This window comes from Pseudophryne corroboree, chromosome 9, assembly GCF_028390025.1.
Source record: "Pseudophryne corroboree isolate aPseCor3 chromosome 9, aPseCor3.hap2, whole genome shotgun sequence".
Classification (NCBI taxonomy): Eukaryota; Metazoa; Chordata; class Amphibia; order Anura; family Myobatrachidae; genus Pseudophryne; species Pseudophryne corroboree.
The window spans coordinates 349,867,892-349,891,433 of record NC_086452.1 but is presented as its reverse complement, the minus strand read 5'-3'; the positions used below and the strand labels follow the sequence as shown (position 1 = coordinate 349,891,433).

The window sequence follows — 23,542 nt, the reverse complement described above, 5'->3', positions numbered from 1 at the left end:
GTGTTGGAGAGAGAGTGTGTCAGAGAGAAAAGGGGGAGGAGCAAGAGAGGGAGGGGAGCGAGAAGGAGTGAGAGAGATATAGAGTGTTAGGGAGGGATAGAGAAAGGGGAGCAAGAGAGTGTCAGGGAGAGAAAGTGGGAGAGACAGAATGAGAGAGAGTGAGAGAAAGAGTGTGTTAGGAAGAGAGAGGGGGGAGATAGTGTATCAGGGAGAGAGACGGTGTCATGGAGAGAGAGACAGCGTCAGGGAGAGAGAGAGAGAGACAGTGTCGAAGACAAAGAGAGACAGTGTCAGGGAAAGAAAGAAAGAGAGACAGTGTCAGTGAAAGTATAAACAGAGATAGGAGCAATAGAGAGAGAGAGAGTGCCAAGGAGAGAGGGGGGAGAGAGAGAAAGAGGTAGCGAACACTACCTGACTCCAGCAGAGGTCTCTGATGGGGACAGGCACTTTCCAGCATTAAACGCCGCCCCCTAAATGCCTGTGAATTGCAGCACTCAGAGACGGTCAGGTTGCCCCCCACTTCCCCCACTGCATCCTTTGTGTGGCTGCAGCCTCAGGGGAGGGGTGGGGGTAGTTTATACTATTGGTGGCCATTCTTGGGGGGGAAGTGAAGGGGAACTATGGTGCGGGCCTTGGAGGCATTCCATGACTGGGTGCAGGGGGAGCAGCGGGCCCTCGAAGCAGCCTGGGCACCATAGCAGCTGCACCCACTGCACCCAAGGTAGTTACACCACTAATTGAGACTTATGGGACATTGTAATAGCGTACGGGTTGTGGATAATACAATTTAGCTGCGAAACTGCTATTTGTTCAAAGGTTTTAAAAAAATGCTGCTTTAGCAACTAAATGCTGAAATTTCATCACTTTCTGCAACTCGCAAGCTATTACATTTGGCCCACATCCATATTAAATTATACCAACCTGACATGCATCTTTAGATCCATCGACATAACCAGCACAGAACATTCTTGGACTAATCTGATAGTGGTACAGTTCAGTGCAGGTGTCTTGATCAATTAACTTTACATCAACCTTCTGGAGAATGTCACTTGTGGGACCTAAAAGTCACAAATTGTGGTTATTACAAAGGTGATGAAAGTTTATAATAAATTATGCTTTCCAAGCTAAAAAATACACATCTTGTTTCTCCAAGTAGACCATCATAAAACATAGCCTACCATAGGCTATCACATAACAGCAAGCTTATCTTCAAGATTCATATTCATTCCAATCGATGCATACTTAGGTAAACAAGTATAATGTTTTAGTGGTTTCCAAACCTATTTTCACTTATTACTAAGAGCAGAATATAAGTGTTGCTTTGTATGGGCTAGCTTTAAAACAATTTGGTACTTACCATCCTCCCTTACTGCACCCCAACCTGCCACCCAACACGTTGAACCGGTGGGAAAATGGTGGGTACTGGCCGGAAGACAGACAGGTTGTACATAGCGAGACGTTAGAGGTACAGGATGGTCCAATTGGACAAGTGCTACATCATAGTCATGGGAATCTTCATCAAGGTAAGGGTGGAGGATTAACTGTGTGACTTTAAAGGCCATCTCATTCTGACTACTTCTGCTCAGAAGCACCTTCCCCAGAATTACTGTCCAGACCTCAGGAGTAGAGAAACTGCAATTTGGATACAATGGAAATAGGTGGAGCGGGTTAAAAAATGTATTGATGTTGTAACAGAAAGTCAAAGAAATTTGAGAAATTAGAAAAGATATATAAATTAGTGGCATGTGTTGCCTGCCAGCTGTGGTTTTAAGATGTGTGTTTGGCTAGCTCCATATACCAAGGGAGTTTTATTGTGTTTCAGCAGCATCTTAAATTGCGGTAACAATCCATGAACATATTATGCTACTAGATGCAGATCCAAGATGGGAGACTGAACTGAACTTTACTGCTACAACTAAAAATGATATATGTAAGCTATTGCATGAAGAGTTCACAAATCAAACAGTCAAAGGTCTCTGCTGAAATCGCCATCCCTGACTCACAAGTTGAAGAAGCTGAATAGTGCATTGATCAGCTAGCTAAGCACTAATATAAAGGAAAGAGAGAAAAGTATTCATACAAGGGACACTCACAGATTGACAGAATATAACATCTTCAATAGAGTATGTATTTATTCGGTGACCCAAGAAAATCTTGAAACATAATTTTTATTAAATACATTTAAACTATTACATCAGCGAAATATTTTTAAAAAGGTGAAAATTGTAAAAAGATGTGAATGTGTGCCAAAAATGTGTAATAATAAAACATAAAAATGTAACGCCCACAGTTGTACTAGATGCTGAGGAAGGATGAAGTATATAGTGAATTGTGCAGATTTAGTTTCTTTCGTTTTGACTTAAGCTAGCAGATCCCCAGGTCTGTACAGGGGTTGATGTCGGGAAAAACTCTTCTAAGATGGAAAACCTTCAACAGTTCTAATAAGATGCTGAGATTAGCATCGTAAACTGCACAAGGAAGTCCCTTAATCGTCATATTCATCATGACCTTCTTTACAATTATTCTTCTCCATAATAATGTTGCACTTCTTGTTCTTTGAACTTGCTTAGGAGCCGTAGGAGCCCACCCAAGGCAAGTCAACCCACTGAAGAATTTAGTCGAACATGTCCACCATTATACTGTACTACTGAAGGACCCTTGCTACTAGCTCTTTTGCTCAGCCAAATCAAAAGAGTTAGGGGTTAGTGCCATCCGGGATACGGTCGTTAGGTCGACACAGCTTAGGTCGACAGTCATTAGGTCGATCAATGAAGGTTGACATGCATTATGTCGACATGGTCATTAGGTCGACTTGGTCATTAGGTCGACATGTACTAGGTCGACAGGTCAAAAGGTCGACAATAGTTTTTCAATTTATTTTTCTTTTTTTGGCTTTTTCCATACTTGACAATCCACGTGGACTACGATTGGAACGGTAACCTGTGCCTAGCGAAGCGAGCCATGCGAGGGGACACGGTGCACTAATTGGGGTTCCGCGTCACTTTATGAAGAAAACAACACCAAAAAAAGTAAAAATAATCATGTTGACCTTTTCACCTGTCAACCTAGTACAAGTCGACCTAGTGCATGTCGACCTAATGCCCATGTTGACCTAAGTTGAGTCGACCCAACGACCCATACCCGTGCCATCCTGTGAACAAGAACCAATCCTTAAAGTGATGGGTCTAAGCACCTCTATCTTAACCTTCTGACCTTTGGCTCCTTGGCCTTCTCCTCATCGTCCAGTGTGGTAGACTACTTAAATACCTTTGCCAGTCTACTCGAAAATGTACTAACTCATTAACCAACACTACCTAATTATGGGTATGATTTCTTCATCACAAATGTTTCTGTCACTTAATTTCCTGGAAAGACAAGACCACTCACTGCAGTCATTTCAAGTTTTGATTTGTGATCTTTTAAATAGCCAGAAATATTGTTCAGTGGGTGGTGGGCAAAAAAAAAAAAAAAATATGTGTGCGTTTTTAGTCTTTTTATTTTACAGCTTAACCTGGATTTACCTCTTGACAGGGGAATTTGAAAATCATACATGCTAGGATTTGTTTTATATTTCTACATACTGTATATGTTTTTATTGTTATTAATAAGTGGTGCATAATTATTATCTAATGGGTATTTAACCAATGTCACTCTCATTCCATTCTCCCCTTATCAGAAATTTTGAATAGAATTGTATTTTATTAACAAGTGGATCACTATTACAATTACATGTCTATATGCAATCATCTGAATGTAATCATTTTTTATTTGCATGGATTGTTTTAAAATGTACACCACATATTTGTTGGTCTCTACTTGAGTTGACAACCCCAAGCCCCATTTCTGTCTTACACCTTGATGCTTGTTCCTTCCTCATATTTTCCTTAATTTGCAATTTTCTTCTCCCTTCCTTTCCTTGTCGCTTTGCTTCATTCTATGTCTTCCTCTTATTACTATGGGGGTAATTCCGAGATAATCGAGACCGCGTAGGGAACATAATGTGACCACAGCGGCATAAACGCACCGTCCAGGGCCTCCGCAGCGCCGCTCGAGGCATCACCTGGCCTGTGAGGGGTTAATGTTTTTTGGCTGGGAGGAACTCAGGGAGTGGGCCGGGGGGCCCATTGGCTGCAGCATGAGAGGGGGCTGGCCTGTCATGCATATATGCAGCTGGCAGGATACTTCCTGCCTCTCTTCAGCCTGTTCGTTACCCACCCTCCCTCCCTGGGGACTTGTTTTTCTGTTCTGCAGTTGTGTTCACTGTGTCAGCTTTGGGTGGCCGGTTTATGAACGGTTACTTAATTTTTAACCATGACTTCAAGGTGAGAAGTTTGGGTGTGTTTTTAGAAACATTTTTCTTAGTCGTTTGAATTAGTTTCCGGGCATCACTTTACCAAGTGGAGCCCATTAATTGGTGAAAACATATGTGGATGGCGGGGCTGGTGGCCCGAATTTTTACCTCATAGGGGCGGAGCGTACCTCCGTCCCTACAACTGTTGGTGGGCAGGGGTAGTGGCAGAAGGTCGACCCCTGTCCTTGGATTTTTGCATTTTTAATGTCCGGGATGCAGGCAGGAGGCCGATCCCGGAACATTGGGGGCAGAAGGCTCCCTCACACATATGTTTTTATTGCTTATTTTTATGTACTACAATGTTTTTTCACCCATGTTACTTTATTATGTTAACCGTTCTTCTCCCCGCCACCTTAGTTAGAGAGGGAAGTCTACATTTTAGTTTTAGCATTTAATAGGCCTTCCTCTCAGTCAGAAAATAAAAGCTGACCCCTTTCACGCCAATTACAGTTGTGGTGTCTTTATTTCATAGAATAAGTGTGCTTGAGTGGCGAGTGGATGCATCTGACGTGTGAGGTTTATAGCTGTGCTAAATTTAGCACAGCTACGATCATTCACACTGACATGCGGGGGGACACCCAGCACAGGGCTCTCCCGCCCCGCATGTCAGTGCCGCCCCCCCACCCGCCGAAGTGCAAAGACATCGCACAGCGCCGATGCCTTTGCACTTCAAGAGTAGATCCCGACCAGCGCAGCTTTAGCATGCTGGCCGGGAGCTACTCATCGCTCACCGGCCCGCAGCGGCTGCGTGTGACGTCACGCAGCCGCTGCGACCCGCCACCTGTTCAGTCTGGCCACGCCTGCATTGGCTGGACCACGCCCACGAAACGGCAGCCAAACGCTGCTGTTCAGCCCCGCCCAGCGACCGCCTCTGCCTGGTTGATTGTAGCGGGCCGACGGCCTTCGGCCGTCTGGCATGCACCGGCAGACTGCGGCGCCGGCGGATTGCGGTGCCGGCGCATGCGCAGTTCTGACCTGATCGCACTGCTGCGATAAACTGCAGTGTGAGATCAGGTCAGAATGACCCCCTATATCTTTTGCCTCAATCTCCTCTACAGTTGTTTCAATATTATCTTTTGCCTCAATCTCCTCTACAGTTGTTTCAATATATATATACTAGCTGTTCTGCCTGGTTTTCGCACATTAGTTTCTGATTTTCACGGTTGTAAATAAAAATTTGAGACGTCTTAATGTAAGTAAATATTAATCCATGGTTCTTGGCGTTACCCGAGATCCGCCCGTAGCAGAAAAAAGTGACAGGACCATATGTGGAGTTTATTAAATTCTACACAGTAGAGGTGCAATCCAAATTTTGATCCGATTGTCTGTTTGGGCGTTATCATTCAAGCAAGGCAAGCCACGCATCGGTAATGACGTCATAATGTCAACCCCCTTTTCATCCCTTAGGGGGAGGGTTTTTTTCCAATTCTAATTACATAGTTTTCCTATTTCCCAACTGAAGAATACCTACTGTATGTTACATTTCAGCTTCCTAACATATCGGGAAGTAAGAGAATTCGTGATGAGTGAGTAAGGGCTTTATACTAGGTGATTCATCGCGCCCTACAGGCGCTCTTCACACCGTCGTAAGGGGCTATGCCCCCTTAACCCTTGCACACCCTTGTGGCGTGCAATATTTTTATTATATGGAGAATTACCTTCGATCATACTTGTGGTTAAATATTGCACGGACAAAGGGCGTGCAATGGTTAAGGGGTCAAAGCCCCTTGCAAAGGCGTGAACAGCGCACGCAGGGCCTGATGAATCACCTAGTTAGTAGGTGCTTTGGTTTGGGGAGTGGCTGGTGTGGGGAAGACGCAGATGGGATCCGGGGGTACCGCGGGAGGAGGAGGGGCGGTTGCGGTGGTGCCGCAGGTGGGGGAGGGGCTGATGCGGTGGTGCCGCGGGTGGGGGAGGGTGGGTGGGGATCCGGAGCCACTGAGGGTGGGAAAGGAGCAGTTGCGGGGGTGCTCCGGGCGGGGGTGCCGCGGATGTGGTGGCACGGCGGGATGGGCGGGTGCGGGGTTGCTGCGGGTGGGGGAGGGGGTCCGGAGCTACTGCGGGTGCTGGAGGGGGTGTGTGGGGGTGCCGTGGATGGGGCCCTGAGGTACTGTGAGTGGGGGAGGGGCAGGAAATGCTTATCTTGCTTCTCCTCCTGTCAGCAGCTAAGCTGCCGTACTCCATTTGGCAGTGGCTCTCCCGGAGACTCGCACAGCAGCCAGTCACTATTGTTAGCGCCGGTGTCCCTATTTTGGGGTGTGGGGCTGGAGCTGCAGCTCCATCAGTCCCATTGCTAATCCTGCTCTGTGAAAACACAGCACCCAAAGGGCAGAGCCTCCCATTGAATGTAACCTGTGTGGGAGGGCGTTTCTCACCCAATCAGCTGTGGACTGGGTGTGATAGACCTGCCACTAACCCAATGAGAGCGCCTAGCCATGCCCAGCGTTAGAGGTCCAGGCACAGAGTCACAGATCTGGGCTATTATATAGGATATATATTAGAGATGTGCACTTGAAATTTTTCGGGTTTTGTGTTTTGGTTTTGGGTTCGGTTCCGCGGCCGTGTTTTGGGTTCGACCGCGTTTTGGCAAAACCTCACCGAATTTTTTTCGTCGGATTCGGGTGTGTTTTGGATTCGGGTGTTTTTTTTAAAAAACACTAAAAAACAGCTTAAATCATAGAATTTGGGGGTCATTTTGATCCCAAAGTATTATTAACCTCAAAAACCATAATTTCCACTCATTTTCAGTCTATTCTGAATACCTCACACCTCACAATATTATTTTTAGTCCTAAAATTTGCACCTAGGTCGCTGGATGACTAAGCTAAGCGACCCTAGTGGCCGACACAAACACCGTGCCCATCTAGGAGTGGCACTGCAGTGTCACGCAGGATGGCCCTTCCAAAAAACCCTCCCCAAACAGCACATGACGCAAAGAAAAAAAGAGGCGCAATGAGGTAGCTGTGTGAGTAAGATAAGCGACCCTAGTGGCCGACACAAACACCGGGCCCATCTAGGAGTGTCACTGCAGTGTCACGCAGGATGGCCCTTCCAAAAAACCCTCCCCAAACAGCACATGACGCAAAGAAAAAAAGAGGCGCAATGAGGTAGCTGTGTGAGTAAGATAAGCGACCCTAGTGGCCGACACAAACACCGGGCACATCTAGGAGTGGCACTGCAGTGTCACGCAGGATGGCCCTTCCAAAAAACCCTCCCCAAACAGCACATGACGCAAAGAAAAAAAGAGGCGCAATGAGGTAGCTGTGTGAGTAAGATAAGCGACCCTAGTGGCCGACACAAACACCGTGCCCATCTAGGAGTGGCACTGCAGTGTCACGCAGGATGGCCCTTCCAAAAAACCCTCCCCAAACAGCACATGACGCAAAGAAAAAAAGAGGCGCAATGAGGTAGCTGTGTGAGTAAGATAAGCGACCCTAGTGGCCGACACAAACACCGGGCCCATCTAGGAGTGGCACTGCAGTGTCACGCAGGATGGCCCTTCCAAAAAACCCTCCCCAAACAGCACATGACGCAAAGAAAAAAAGAGGCGCAATGAGGTAGCTGTGTGAGTAAGATAAGCGACCCTAGTGGCCGACACAAACACCGGGCCCATCTAGGAGTGGCACTGCAGTGTCACGCAGGATGGCCCTTCCAAAAAACATTCCACAAACAGCACATGACGCAAATAAAAATTAAAGAAAAAAGAGGTGCAAGATGGAATTGTCCTTGGGCCCTCCCACCCACCCTTATGTTGTATAAACAGGACATGCACACTTTAACCAACCCATCATTTCAGTGACAGGGTCTGCCACACGACTGTGACTGAAATGACGGGTTGGTTTGGACCCCCACCAAAAAAGAAGCAATTAATCTCTCCTTGCACAAACTGGCTCTACAGAGGCAAGATGTCCACCTCATCATCATCCTCCGATATATCACCGTGTACATCCCCCTCCTCACAGATTATCAATTCGTCCCCACTGGAATCCACCATCTCAGCTCCCTGTGTACTTTGTGGAGGCAATTGCTGCTGGTCAATGTCTCCACGGAGGAATTGATTATAATTCATTTTAATGAACATCATCTTCTCCACATTTTCTGGATGTAACCTCGTACGCCGATTGCTGACAAGGTGAGCGGCGGCACTAAACACTCTTTCGGAGTACACACTTGTGGGAGGGCAACTTAGGTAGAATAAAGCCAGTTTGTGCAAGGGCCTCCAAATTGCCTCTTTTTCCTGCCAGTATAAGTACGGACTGTGTGACGTGCCTACTTGGATGCGGTCACTCATATAATCCTCCACCATTCTTTCAATGGTGAGAGAATCATATGCAGTGACAGTAGACGACATGTCCGTAATCGTTGTCAGGTCCTTCAGTCCGGACCAGATGTCAGCATCAGCAGTCGCTCCAGACTGCCCTGCATCACCGCCAGCGGGTGGGCTCGGAATTCTGAGCCTTTTCCTCGCACCCCCAGTTGCGGGAGAATGTGAAGGAGGAGATGTTGACAGGTCGCGTTCCGCTTGACTTGACAATTTTCTCACCAGCAGGTCTTTCAACCCCAGCAGACTTGTGTCTGCCGGAAAGAGAGATCCAAGGTAGGCTTTAAATCTAGGATCGAGCACGGTGGCCAAAATGTAGTGCTCTGATTTCAACAGATTGACCACCCGTGAATCCTTGTTAAGCGAATTAAGGGCTCCATCCAAAAGTCCCACATGCCTAGCGGAATCGCTCCGTGTTAGCTCCTCCTTCAATGTCTCCAGCTTCTTCTGCAAAAGCCTGATGAGGGGAATGACCTGACTCAGGCTGGCAGTGTCTGAACTGACTTCACGTGTGGCAAGTTCAAAGGGCATCAGAACCTTGCACAACGTTGAAATCATTCTCCACTGCGCTTGAGACAGGTGCATTCCACCTCCTATATCGTGCTCAATTGTATAGGCTTGAATGGCCTTTTGCTGCTCCTCCAACCTCTGAAGCATATAGAGGGTTGAATTCCACCTCGTTACCACTTCTTGCTTCAGATGATGGCAGGGCAGGTTCAGTAGTTTTTGGTGGTGCTCCAGTCTTCTGTACGTGGTGCCTGTACGCCGAAAGTGTCCCGCAATTCTTCTGGCCACCGACAGCATCTCTTGCACGCCCCTGTCGTTTTTTAAAAAATTCTGCACCACCAAATTCAAGGTATGTGCAAAACATGGGACGTGCTGGAATTTGCCCATATTTAATGCACACACAATATTGCTGGCGTTGTCCGATGCCACAAATCCACAGGAGAGTCCAATTGGGGTAAGCCATTCCGCGATGATCTTCCTCAGTTGCCGTAAGAGGTTTTCAGCTGTGTGCGTATTCTGGAAAGCGGTGATACAAAGCGTAGCCTGCCTAGGAAAGAGTTGGCGTTTGCGAGATGCTGCTACTGGTGCCGCCGCTGCTGTTCTTGCGGCGGGAGTCCATACATCTACCCAGTGGGCTGTCACAGTCATATAGTCCTGACCCTGCCCTGCTCCACTTGTCCACATGTCCGTGGTTAAGTGGACATTGGGTACAGCTGCATTTTTTAGGACACTGGTGAGTCTTTTTCTGAGGTCTGTGTACATTTTCGGTATCGCCTGCCTAGAGAAGTGGAACCTAGATGGTATTTGGTAACGGGGGCACACTACCTCAAGAAATTGTGTAGTTCCCTGTGAACTAACGGCGGATACCGGACGCACGTCTAACACCAACATAGTTGTCAAGGCCTCAGTTATCCGCTTTGCAGCAGGATGACTGCTGTGATATTTCATCTTCCTCGCAAAGGACTGTTGGACAGTCAATTGCTTACTGGAAGTAGTACAAGTGGTCTTCCGACTTCCCCTCTGGGATGACCATCGACTCCCAGCAGCAACAACAGCAGCGCCAGCAGCAGTAGGCGTTACACGCAAGGATGCATCGGAGGAATCCCAGGCAGGAGAGGAATCGTCAGAATTGCCAGTGACATGGCCTGCAGGACTATTGGCATTCCTGGGGAAGGAGGAAATTGACACTGAGGGAGTTGGTGGGGTGGTTTGCGTGAGCTTGGTTACAAGAGGAAGGGATTTACTGGTCAGTGGACTGCTTCCGCTGTCACCCAAAGTTTTTGAACTTGTCACTGACTTATTATGAATGCGCTGCAGGTGACGTATAAGGGAGGATGTTCCGAGGTGGTTAACATCCTTACCCCTACTTATTACAGCTTGACAAAGGCAACACACGGCTTGACACCTGTTGTCCGCTTTTCTGTTGAAATACCTCCACACTGAAGAGCTGATTTTTTTGGTATTTTCACCAGGCATGTCAACGGCCATATTCCTCCCACGGACAACAGGTGTCTCCCCGGGTGCCTGACTTAAACAAACCACCTCACCATCAGAATCCTCCTGGTCAATTTCCTCCCCAGCGCCAGCAACACCCATATCCTCCTCATCCTGGTGTACTTCAACACTGACATCTTCAATCTGACTATCAGGAACTGGACTGCGGGTGCTCCTTACAGCACTTGCAGGGGGCGTGCAAATGGTGGAAGGCGCATGCTCTTCACGTCCAGTGTTGGGAAGGTCAGGCATCGCAACCGACACAATTGGACTCTCCTTGTGGATTTGGGATTTCGAAGAACGCACAGTTCTTTGCGGTGCTTTTGCCAGCTTGAGTCTTTTCAGTTTTCTAGCGAGAGGCTGAGTGCTTCCATCCTCATGTGAAGCTGAACCACTAGCCATGAACATAGGCCAGGGCCTCAGCCGTTCCTTGCCACTCCGTGTGGTAAATGGCATATTGGCAAGTTTACGCTTCTCCTCCGACAATTTTATTTTAGGTTTTGGAGTCCTTTTTTTACTGATATTTGGTGTTTTGGATTTGACATGCTCTGTACTATGACATTGGGCATCGGCCTTGGCAGACGACGTTGCTGGCATTTCATCGTCTCGGCCATGACTAGTGGCAGCAGCTTCAGCACGAGGTGGAAGTGGATCTTGATCTTTCCCTAATTTTGGAACCTCAACATTTTTGTTCTCCATATTTTAATAGGCACAACTAAAAGGCACCTCAGGTAAACAATGGAGATGGATGGATACTAGTATACTTATGGATGGACTGCCGAGTGCCGACACAGAGGTAGCTACAGCCGTGGACTACCGTACTGTGTCTGCTGCTAATATAGACTGGATGATAATGAGATGAAATCAATATATATATATGTATGAATATATAATATCACTAGTACTGCAGCCGGACAGGTAGATAATATATTTATTAGGTAATGATGACTGATGACGGACCTGCTGGACACTGTCAGCTCAGCAGCACCGCAGACTGCTACAGTAAGCTACTATACTATAGTAGTATGTACAAAGAAGAAAGAAAAAAAAAAAAACACGGGTAGGTGGTATACAATTATGGATGGACTGCCGAGTGCCGACACAGAGGTAGCTACAGCCGTGGACTACCGTACTGTGTCTGCTGCTAATATAGACTGGATGATAATGAGATGAAATCAATATATATATATGTATGTATATATAATATCACTAGTACTGCAGCCGGACAGGTAGATAATATATTTATTAGGTAATGATGACTGATGACGGACCTGCTGGACACTGTCAGCTCAGCAGCACCGCAGACTGCTACAGTAAGCTACTATACTATAGTAGTATGTACAAAGAAGAAAGGAAAAAAAAAACCACGGGTAGGTGGTATACAATTATGGATGGACTGCCGAGTGCCGACACAGAGGTAGCTACAGCCGTGGACTAACGTACTGTGTCTGCTGCTAATATAGACTGGATGATAATGAGATGAAATCAATATATATATATGTAGGTATATATAATATCACTAGTACTGCAGCCGGACAGGTAGATAATATATTTATTAGGTAATGATGACTGATGACGGACCTGCTGGACACTGTCAGCTCAGCAGCACCGCAGACTGCTACAGTAAGCTACTATACTATAGTAGTATGTACAAAGAAGAAAGAAAAAAAAAAACCACGGGTAGGTGGTATACAATTATGGATGGACTGCCGAGTGCCGACACAGAGGTAGCTACAGCCGTGGACTAACGTACTGTGTCTGCTGCTAATATAGACTGGATGATAATGAGATGAAATCAATATATATATATGTATGTATATATAATATCACTAGTACTGCAGCCGGACAGGTAGATAATATATTTATTAGGTAATGATGACTGATGACGGACCTGCTGGACACTGTCAGCTCAGCAGCACCGCAGACTGCTACAGTAAGCTACTATACTATAGTAGTATGTACAAAGAAGAAAGAAAAAAAAAAAAACACGGGTAGGTGGTATACAATTATGGATGGACTGCCGAGTGCCGACACAGAGGTAGCTACAGCCGTGGACTAACGTACTGTGTCTGCTGCTAATATAGACTGGATGATTGATAATGAGATGAAATCAATATATATATGTATGTATATATAATATCACTAGTACTGCAGCCGGACAGGTAGATAATATATTTATTAGGTAATGATGACTGATGACGGACCTGCTGGACACTGTCAGCTCAGCAGCACCGCAGACTGCTACAGTAAGCTACTATACTATAGTAGTATGTACAAAGAAGAAAGAAAAGAAAAAAACCACGGGTAGGTGGTATACAATTATGGATGGACTGCCGAGTGCCGACACAGAGGTAGCTACAGCCGTGGACTAACGTACTGTGTCTGCTGCTAATATAGACTGGATGATTGATAATGAGATGAAATCAATATATATATGTATGTATATATAATATCACTAGTACTGCAGCCGGACAGGTAGATAATATATTTATTAGGTAATGATGACTGATGACGGACCTGCTGGACACTGTCAGCTCAGCAGCACCGCAGACTGCTACAGTAAGCTACTATACTATAGTAGTATGTACAAAGAAGAAAGAAAAAAAAAAAACCACGGGTAGGTGGTATACAATTATGGATGGACTGCCGAGTGCCGACACAGAGGTAGCTACAGCCGTGGACTAACGTACTGTGTCTGCTGCTAATATAGAGTCTAGACTGGATGATAAATTATTGATAATGAGATGAAATCAATATAATATCACTAGTACTGCAGCCGGACAGGTACTATATATATTTATTATGTAATGACTGATGACGGACCTGCTGGACACTGTCAGGTCAGCACAGCACCGCAGACTGCTACAGTAAGCTACTATAGTAGTATGTATAAAGAAGAATGAAAAAAAAAAAAACCACGGGTAGGTGGTATACAATATTATATATATATATATATTATATACAATTATATATATATATATATATATATATATTAAACTGGTGGTGATTGATTATTAAACTGGTGGTCACTTCAGGTCACGTTGCAACTTGCAACTAGTACTCCGAGGCCTAAGCAGACAATCACAAAATATATTATTATACTGGTGGTCAGTGTGGTCACAACAATGGCAGTGTGGCACTGACTCTGGCAGCAAAAGTGTGCACTGTACGTTATATGTACTCCTGAGTCCTGCTCTCAGACTCTAACTGCTCCCCACTGTCAGTGTCTCCCCCACAAGTCAGATAATACACTTACAGTCACACTATCTAATCTATAAATATCACTTCAGCAAGTAGTATAGTAGTATACAGTATAGTAGTACTCCTCCTAATAATGCTCCCCAAAATACTGTGTCTCTCTCTTCTCTAAACGGAGAGGACGCCAGCCACGTCCTCTCCCTATGACTCTCAATGCACGTGTGAAAATGGCGGCGACGCGCGGCTCCTTATATAGAATCCGAGTCTCGCGATAGAATCCGAGCCTCGCGAGAATCCGACAGCGTGATGATGACGTTCGGGCGCGCTCGGGTTAGCCGAGCAAGGCGGGAAGATCCGAGCCTGCTCGGACCCGTGTAAAAAAACCTGAAGTTCGGGCGGGTTCGGATTCAGAGGAACCGAACCCGCTCATCTCTAATATATATATATAAATATATATATATATATATATATATATTTACACACACACACTATATATACTATATATATATATATATATATACATACATACTGTGGTTGTGGCTTGGCACTCATATATATATATATATATATATATATATACATATATATATACTGTGGTTGTGGCTTGGCACTCCAGATATCTGTACAATAAATAGCTCAGGTGCCCTCCCAAGTGAATCGATAGCTGCTTGTATCTCACCATGCAGGAATAATGAGGCGGCACTCTGATATTTATGCTGCATGTACTTTATGGGGTATATTCAATTGACGACGGATCTATTCCGACATGCATTTGTCGGAATGGATCCGACAAGGGATATTCAATGCACATCTCAATTCGACTTTAAAAAACTCAAATTGAGATGAGGGACCGGAGAGGGGGGAGAGCCGCGGGCAGATGGGGGACAGCAGCGCTGCAATCAGGACCTCACTTGCTGGAGCCGGGTGGACGCTGCCGTGAGCGGCGGCTATGACACATCCTCCTGCAGTGCTGTGCTGTAGCGCTGCTGTCCCCTGTCTCCCCGCAGCTCTCCTCCTCATATCGACTTTTTTTTTAAGTCGAACTGAGATGGTCGGAAACTGGGCCAAAACCTGTGAAATTTGTCCCCGTTTCCCTCAGGAGCACGTGAATCGGCAGCTATTCCGCCAATTCACGTACTATTCGACAAGTCAAATTCCCTGATTTGTCGAATAAAAATGCCGTCTTTTTTTCGACAAGACGGCAGTTTCGACCTTAATTGAATATACCCCTATGTTGTTAATAAATACATTACATTAATACAGTATTTTCTCTATAGAGTCTTTAATATAACATTTTCATTTTTTTAAGTTGATTCTTTTTTTTACCTTTTGGAAACAATTAAGAAATGAAGAAAGCTTGATTGCAAGTTTCTTTTAAGATCAAATCAAAATCATATTGATCCGTTGTCGCAGGGCCGCTAAAAGGTGCGGAGCTCATAGGCCGGTGCCTACTCTGCCTATTTGGTAGTCTGCCACTGCATACCACTACATCACAGCTGGGCAAGTGGGCCAGCAGGAGCAAATCAGTTCTGCAGATGCCGGGGGAAGGGGCACAATCACATAGGATGTGAGCTTATTAGTGAAAGCCCATCTAGCTGCAGTCACATTCCCTGCGACAATTGTCTTCTGTTCGTCAGGAAACAGGCTCTGCTGGTGATATAACAAGCCAACAGGGGATTTGATTTTTGCATAATGGACCGCCAGGGACTGGGATTTTTTGTACACTGGACTACATATAATGGGCTATACATTATGCAAGTAATGAATATAATGTCAAAAACTAAAAAAAAAGTGTATTTACTGTTTCCACTCCTTGTATTACCTGTCTGAAATAAAGCAGTGTGCTGCGGTCAGGATCCACCTATCTGCCACTAAGGTGCCTCCACAAATGTGTGACCCTCGCACCTGTAGACTGGCCTGCCACGGCCATTCCCCTTCTTGTGCCTGAGTTCCTCCAACAAGACGGTTTTCGAAAGCTTGCACACCACAGCCTATGGAGGAGAAGGAACTTAGGTGAACTCCCATAGGAGACATGAATGAAGGTGCCATCTCTGATACTGTATTGTCTGTAAACACCTAGTTTGACTACTTTGTCATTGTATTTGCATACTGTTCGTTTCCAGCAGTGTTGCCCATGGCACAATCAGAAAGACTGTTGGATGCAGCTTAGCATAAAACACAGCTCAGTATGTGAAACAAGGAAAAGTGGGGGTGATTTGATTTCTCCTATTGGCGCTGGTCCTAAATCCATGTACCCACTTCTTTTATTTGGGGGGTGGACATGGTAGTAAGCAATGTAAGTGTCTGAGTGGACAGTAGGTCAAAGTTAAAATACAGATTTATTGTAAGTTACTGACATGAACTTACACATTAAAACCATACAAAAAAGCACAGACGATATGGGCTGGATGAACAACCAAAATGGACAGAGTCCTACCAAAGTTATGATCGGAGCCACAGGTGTAGTTAGTGAGAAACTGGATAAAAAAAGATGCTCAGCAGCACTGGGGGACATCAGAAAGGGACCTGAAGTGTCCCAAAACACGTTGGTGTGTCATCCAGTGCCTTGGACCATTTGAGCACTTTGGACCAATTGGAACACCATTTTGGGAACAAGCCTCTCGAAGCCACATGCAGGGTATTTCCCAGGAGTACCTTGCACTAACTACACCTGCAGCTCCGGTCATAACTTCGGTAGGACTCTTTCCATTTTGGTTGTTCATCCGGCCCATATCGTCTGTGCTTTTTTGTAAGGTTTAAATGTGTAAGTTCATGTCAGTATTTTACAATAAATCTGTACTTTTACTTTCACCTACTGTCCACTCAGACACTTACATTGCTTACTACCATATCCACTCCCCCAAATAAAAGAGGTGGGTACACGGATTTAGGACCAGCGCCAATAGGAGAAATCACCCCCACTTTTCCTTGTTTCACATTTGGGAGCTCAATAGGGGAACTCCAGATCTTCTCCTGGGCTTGCCTAAGGTCTAAGGGGGTCATTCCGAGTTGATCGCTCACTGCCGTTTTTCTCAGCGCAGCTAACAGGTTACTACTGCGCATGCATATGCACCGCAATGCACAGGCGCGTCATACGAGTACAAAGTGGATCGTTGCTTGGCGATGGATTTAACAAAGAATCCATTCGCACAGCCGATCGCAAGGAGATTGACAGAAAGAGGGCGTTTGTGGGTGGCAACTGACCATTTTCACGGAGTGTTTGGAAAAACGCAGGCGTGTCCAAGTGTTTGCAGGGCGGGTGTCTGACGTCAATTCCGGGACCAAGGGCCAAGTGATCGCAGGGTCTGAGTAAGTCCAGAGCTATTCGGAAACTGAAAAAAAAAAAATTGTCCCGCTCAGCTGCACACGCGTTTGCACACTTGCAAAGTGAAAATACACTCCCCCGTGGGCGGCGACTATGCGTTTGCACGGCTGCTAAAAGTAGCTAGCGAGCGATCAACACGGAATGACCCCCTAATTGCGCATCTATTTCACCTCACCCTGTGTGCAAATACAGCTCAGTATGTGCACTGAGAGAAACATCACAAAGCACTGATGGCCTGATTTAGAGTGGACACATTTCCTCTGATAATGAAGATAATGATGTCATCATCATCATCATCATCATCATTATATGCAGCTCAGACTCGATTGAGCATAAATTCATAATAATACAGTCTAATTGATTTAACTGAGGACCTCAAATACATTTTGTACCACAAATTAGAATCAATGTCAATTGCCGTTTATACCATGAACATTTTCAGGGCCGTCAAAACAGTGATTGAGTCTCCATCAATTTAGAAAATTTCAAGCATCTGAAGCCATGCCATATACTGTAGTGTCTGATTCCAATCTGAACACTGCCGGGTTTTACGCAGATGAGTGATTATCGAATGACTGCATATATATCGCAGCTGCACTGCGCCGCGCGCCAAGGGTTTATTTGCACAGCGATTAGCATGAAAGGACTGTTTGGGAGAGGTGGTGGGGAGTGACAGCAAAAATGCTGACGGGGTGTGTCTCTGCATGCGACTGTGATCCAGTACATAGAAAACATGGCACCAGCATTGCAGCTCCCACGGCCACTAGTATACAAATCGGAATCAGGCTCATAGTCTCTGATATTCATCCCAGTAACCCTGAGGCTGCTATAAGTTTGTTAAATGTAGAGTGTGAGAAAGATATTTTCTAAGAGTAAGTTGATAGGGCCTATTTATTAATGTCAGGCCATAATTATGATTATTGTTGGTAAAAATAAGCGCAACGGAATTTGCTGCACTATATAAGAAACTGTTAATAAATAAACAATATCTTACCACAATTTATCAATAAAATATCACCGGGCAGCTTAGTGATACTCAACTATCCCAGCAACAATTGCCTGGAAAAATATATGATTTCCTTCCTTTCAAATCAAGGGGGTAACGTCGGCGTATCTACAGTAAATATATTTTGGGGTAAAAGGTAAAAAAGTTCCCTGACCCATGACCTATGTCTTTTGAACTATGACATTTTTAAATGAACACTAATTAAAAAGCAGTATAATTACTTTTCTGAAGGAAATCTGGTGAAATTTTACTTTTTCTGCTAATTAGTTTATGCTGCATAATGTTTATTATTCTCCTAATTTCTTACTATTTTGGCCATTACATTCTTTTTTTTCCTCCTTACTGCTGTACATTATGTTTTATTACCAGTATACTTTTTATTTGTTATTGTGTTTTGGTCTACAGTTTCCTATCACAGTATCATTGCCACCTCCACCTTACATCTCAACACTGTTCTCCTTTTGTCCCATTGTCAAGAAGCAATCCAGCCACTCCACAGCAGTGTCCTGTCATTGTGTCATTTTCCAATACCATCCTGTTACATCTAATGAGGTTATCGTTTGGGAGAGTGGAATTCTAGATCAGATCTCACCACAGTTCTTTTCATCTGAGCCATCCACACAGTCGATAATGGAGTCACATTCTGGGTTTATCTTCTTCACACAGCTTCCATCTGTACATTTATAGTTGAAGGCACCACAGGGAACAGCTGTGTAAGCGGTAAAAAGAAAACTGAGCATTAAAGTGTAGGTTTTATCGCCAGCCTACTACTAGCATACTTGTGTTTAAGCACTGGGCACTATTTAATAGCTGGAAAGTAAATTGTAGCCAGGTCACCTGCCTGGCTGTCCTGCACATCACCAGTGCTCATTCTCACTGTCTGCAGTATTTACATTTATAAGCCATATTTCCAAAAGAATAAGGGAATGAACCTCCACCTAGTCATTTGAAAGCCATTCACATAGGCAAGGTGACCACAATTGTTTGTGATGACTACAGTGGACCTTACCACTCCCACTGTCTAAGTTTCAGTCTATGGCAGTGGATTCCAAACTTTTTTGAATCACGGCGCCCTAGAATATCAGAATTTTTTTCACAGCACCCCTAGGCCAAAAATTTCTTATTAAGAAATTTAGAAAGAAATATTACATTAAGTAGATTGCGTTTATATGTCATCCTTAGGTTCAGCTGTGTGGTGAGGAACAAGATTTACTTCTGTTTGACCATATATTTTATGACTGGCAGCAATCAGCACTGGTTTTGCCTATTATATTGACCATGAATAATTTGAATTGGTCCTGGACCACCAACCCAGGGCACCCCTGCAAGTGTCCCGAGGCACCCCAGGGAGCCACAACACACAGTTTGGGAACCTCTGGTCTATGGTTTTTCGCAAAACCTCTATCATTTAACTCAAATCATGACAATCCCCTTGTCATATGCAGCAGTATTCTTACTAACCACACAGTTAAACAGCCCACTGCCTCTCAGAAGATCAGCAAAGCCATCTCCTGAATTACTCTATGGGCGGTATTCAATTTATTTCACCCCCTTCCACACCCATTCTGTTTCTGCTGATGGGCGTGGTATAATAATTTTAGCTTGTGAGGGCACCCAATCCTTTACGCAGCTAAACCTGATTACTATGGGCACGATATGCGCAATAACGGGGATCACTTTAGGAAGGAGTGATATATCATTTGAGTCTCTGAACATTCCATTGATCAACTATATGGCCATAAGTTTGTTAATTCTTCGCACATCGCTCTTATTTACCAGGTCCAATGAGGACTGTCCACACAACTCTTCTTGCAATGGGAATAGAGTAACCTCCTGTAGCATTAGAGTCCTCTGTGAAGACTCTGATGCCGGTGCTATGTCTTCTATAGGGGCAAGCATGCATCTCCTAGGCAGATTTGTGGTTGTGGTCATGTGACTGCTGACGTCAAATAGTCAGTTGTCACATATGCTGACCACCAGGATCCCCACCGACAAGATGATGACTACATCCCATCATATCACTAGGGTTTACATTAGTTAATTCGGTTCAAGAACCCTGGTGCTAACTGTTAATGCTGGAGAGTAAATTAAAATCCAAATATAGAAAACCTGTCACTGAGAGAAGATTCTTCTTTGAGAAAATCTGGTCAGGAGAAATATGTTAGGAGGATATTATATACTATCCATTTATTTGTAACCATATATTTCACCTCCTGGAGCCAAAAGTGCAATTCGATGCTGTTTCTATGGGTCTCCATGTTCCTTCCAGTTCTCTGCGGTGTTCCTACATCGTTTCCAGTCACCAGCGGTGTTCCTACATCGTCTTCAGATCACCATCGGTGCCCCAACATCGAACTCTGTCATCATCGGTGTCTCAGCATGGAACTCTGTCACCATTGGTGAGTTCCACTGTATTCTCACCATCTGTGCCAGTTCACCCAGCATCCTCGGCAGGATACATTCGGGATGAATGATACTGTTAACTACAAGACCCTACCTATCCGTCTGAAGGTAGGAGCTCTCCACTCAGAACTGTTCTCTTTTTTAGTTATTCCCAAAGCTACGCATCCTATAGTTTTGGGCCTCCCGTGGCTTTGTCTTCATAATCCCCAGATTGATTGGAAGACTACGCAGATCCTGGCACGGAGTCCTTGTCTTGGAACCTGTCTTCAAAAAATCCTTACAGCTCGAAGTTCCACTTCCAAGCGTCCTGATGTTCCGCCTCCTCCATACTAAGAGTTCACTGATGTCTTCAGTAAATCCTCTGCAGATATTCTTCCTCCTCATAGAGAGTGGGATTGTCCGTTTGACCTCATTCCAGGGAAGACTCCTCCTCGAGGGCGCACCTACCCTCTGTCGCTTCCTGAGACTCACACTATGTAGGATTATATTAAAGAAAATCTTGCCAAGGGATTCATCCGGCCATCCTCTTCCCCTACAGGCGCAGGTTTTTTCTTTGTAAAAAAGAAAGATGGCAGACTGTCCGTGTATAGATTACCGAGGACTAAACGACATCACAGTGAAGAATCGGTATCCGTTATAATTAATCACCGAGCTATTTGACCGTGTCAGTGGAACGACCATCTTCTCCAAGTTGGATCTGAGGGGTGCGTACAATCTCATCCGTATCTGAAAGGGTGACGTGTGGAGGACCGCTTTTAACACCCGTGACAGACATTATGAGTACCTTGACATGCCTTTCGGACTCAGCAATGCTCCAGCTGTGTTTCAACACTTTGTGAATTAAATCTTCCGTGATATCCTCTACCATCATGTTGTTGTTTACCTCGATGACATCCTCATCTTTTCTAACGACCTAGAGGAACATCATTTCTGGGTGAGGGAAGTCCTGTCCCGTGTCCGTGCCAATCATCTCTACTGTAAATTAGAGAAGTGCGTTTTCGAAGTCTATTCCATTTCTAGGGTATATCGTTTCAGGCCTTGGTCTGGAAATGGATCCAGAGAAACTCCAGGCTATCCGAGATTGGCCAATACCCACCTCACTAAAAAGCGTTCAGAGATTCCTGTGTCTTGTCAATTATTACAGAACATTCATTCATGGTTTCTCCACCATTGTGGCGCAGATTATGGCTCTCACCTGGAAAGGTGCCAATCCTTCCAAATGGTCAGAAGAGGCTACCCAAGCTTTTTATCTTCTAAAGCAGAAATTTGTCTCTGCTCCAGTCCTGAAAGAACCTGACACCAACCTACCTTTCACCTTGGAGGCGGATGCATCATCCATTGGAGTAGGTGCTGTGTTATCCCAGCGAGCCGCAGATGGCCACCTCCATCCCTGTGGCTATTCCTCCCGAAAGTTCTCTCCTGCGGAATGCAACTATGCCATTGGCGACCAAGAATTTTGGCTATAACGCTCACTCTGGAAGAATGGAGATATTTACTTGAGGGTGCCTCCCACACTATCACCATTTTGACCGACCATAAAAACCTCCTGTACCTGAAAGATGCCAGTGTCTCAATCCTCGCCAGGCCAGATGGGCACTCTTCTTTTCCAGGTTCAATTTCAAACTCTCATTTTGTCCAGGGTCCCAAAATTGTAAAGCTGATGCCCTTTCCCGCTCCTGGGAGCAAGAAAGTGAGATTTAATCCACTGGTTAGCATCCCATAATTGACCTAGTGGCATTCTTTGCCGTGGGAGTGGACTCCATGCCTCCATCCGGGAAAAGTTTTGTGAAACCGCCTCTCAGAAAGAAGCACTTGCATTGGGCACATTCTTTTTGCATCGCCAGACACGCAGGTATTCAGAAAACCTACGAGTTTGTTTCCAGATCCTACTGGTGGCCGACCCTGAAAGAAGACATTAAATAGTTTATTGCCTCCTGCGCTAAGTGTGCCCAGCATAAGGTATCTCGCTAGTCACCTGCCGGGCAAGTGATGCCTCTGTATATTCCCCATCAACCATGGACCCATTTATCAATAGACTTTATTACTAATCTTCCCGAATGTATCAAATTCAGTAACATCTGGGTGGTAGTTGACCTGTTCACCAAGATGGCACATTTCATTCATCTCACCGGTCTTCCATCAGCTTACAAGGTGGCTCATGTTTTCATACAGGAAATATTTAGACTTCTTTGACTGCCTGAAGAGATAATCTCTGATAGAGGAGTCCAATTTGTAGCCAAATTCTGGCAAAGTCTATATGCGACCCTGCAAGTAAAGTTAAAATTCTCCACCGCTTATCACCCCCAGACTAATGGACAAACTGAGAGGGTGAATCAGGACTTGGAGGCATTTCTTCGCATCTGTGTATCCTCTTCACAAGACGACTGGGCTCATCATTCGTGAGCTGAATTTTGTCACAACAACCAGTATCACTCTTCATCTTCATCCACGCCTTTTCATGCCAACTATGGGTTCCATCCCAAAGTCTCTGAATTCCAGTCGCTTCCAGCAACGTCAGTACCTGCTATTGAGGTCACTCTGCGACAGTTCTCCAGAAGCTGGAAGAATATCTGTTCAGCTCTTCTAAAAGCCTCCGCCAGGTACAAAAAATTTGCTGACAAGAAGCGTAAAGCAGTTCCTGCTCTCAAACCAGGGGATCGTGTTTGGCTCTCCACAAAAAATCTGAGACTGAAGGTTCCCAGTATGAAGTTTGCGCCCCGATATATCGGGCCTTTCCAAATCGAGCAAGTCGTCAACCCTGTTGCCTACAAACTTAAGTTGCCTCCCTTCTTAAAAGGTTCCCAGGACATTCCACATCTCTCTCCTCAAGCCGGTGGTCCTGAATAAGTTTCATTCAGCGCTTCTCAAAGCACCCAAGGTCCAGACTCAACACAGCATTGAGTATGAAGTGGCAAAGATTCTGGACTCACACTTCCG

At 45.1% G+C, this 23,542-nt stretch overlaps 1 protein-coding gene across 5 annotated transcripts in view; it reads right to left on the bottom strand.

Annotated features, from left to right (window-relative positions):
- The window catches only part of TMPRSS6 (transmembrane serine protease 6), a 377,861-nt gene that overhangs the window by 40,470 nt on the left and 313,849 nt on the right, over positions 1–23,542 (bottom strand). For all 5 annotated transcript variants that reach the window (XM_063940656.1, XM_063940657.1, XM_063940658.1 and 2 more), the window contains 4 exons: positions 18,795–18,911; positions 15,694–15,862; positions 1,358–1,632; positions 922–1,058 (listed from right to left, as the gene is read on the bottom strand). In XM_063940656.1, the coding sequence (XP_063796726.1) occupies positions 922–1,058; positions 1,358–1,632; positions 15,694–15,862; positions 18,795–18,911 (698 nt within the window). The remainder of the gene's footprint in view (positions 1–921; positions 1,059–1,357; positions 1,633–15,693; positions 15,863–18,794; positions 18,912–23,542) is intronic.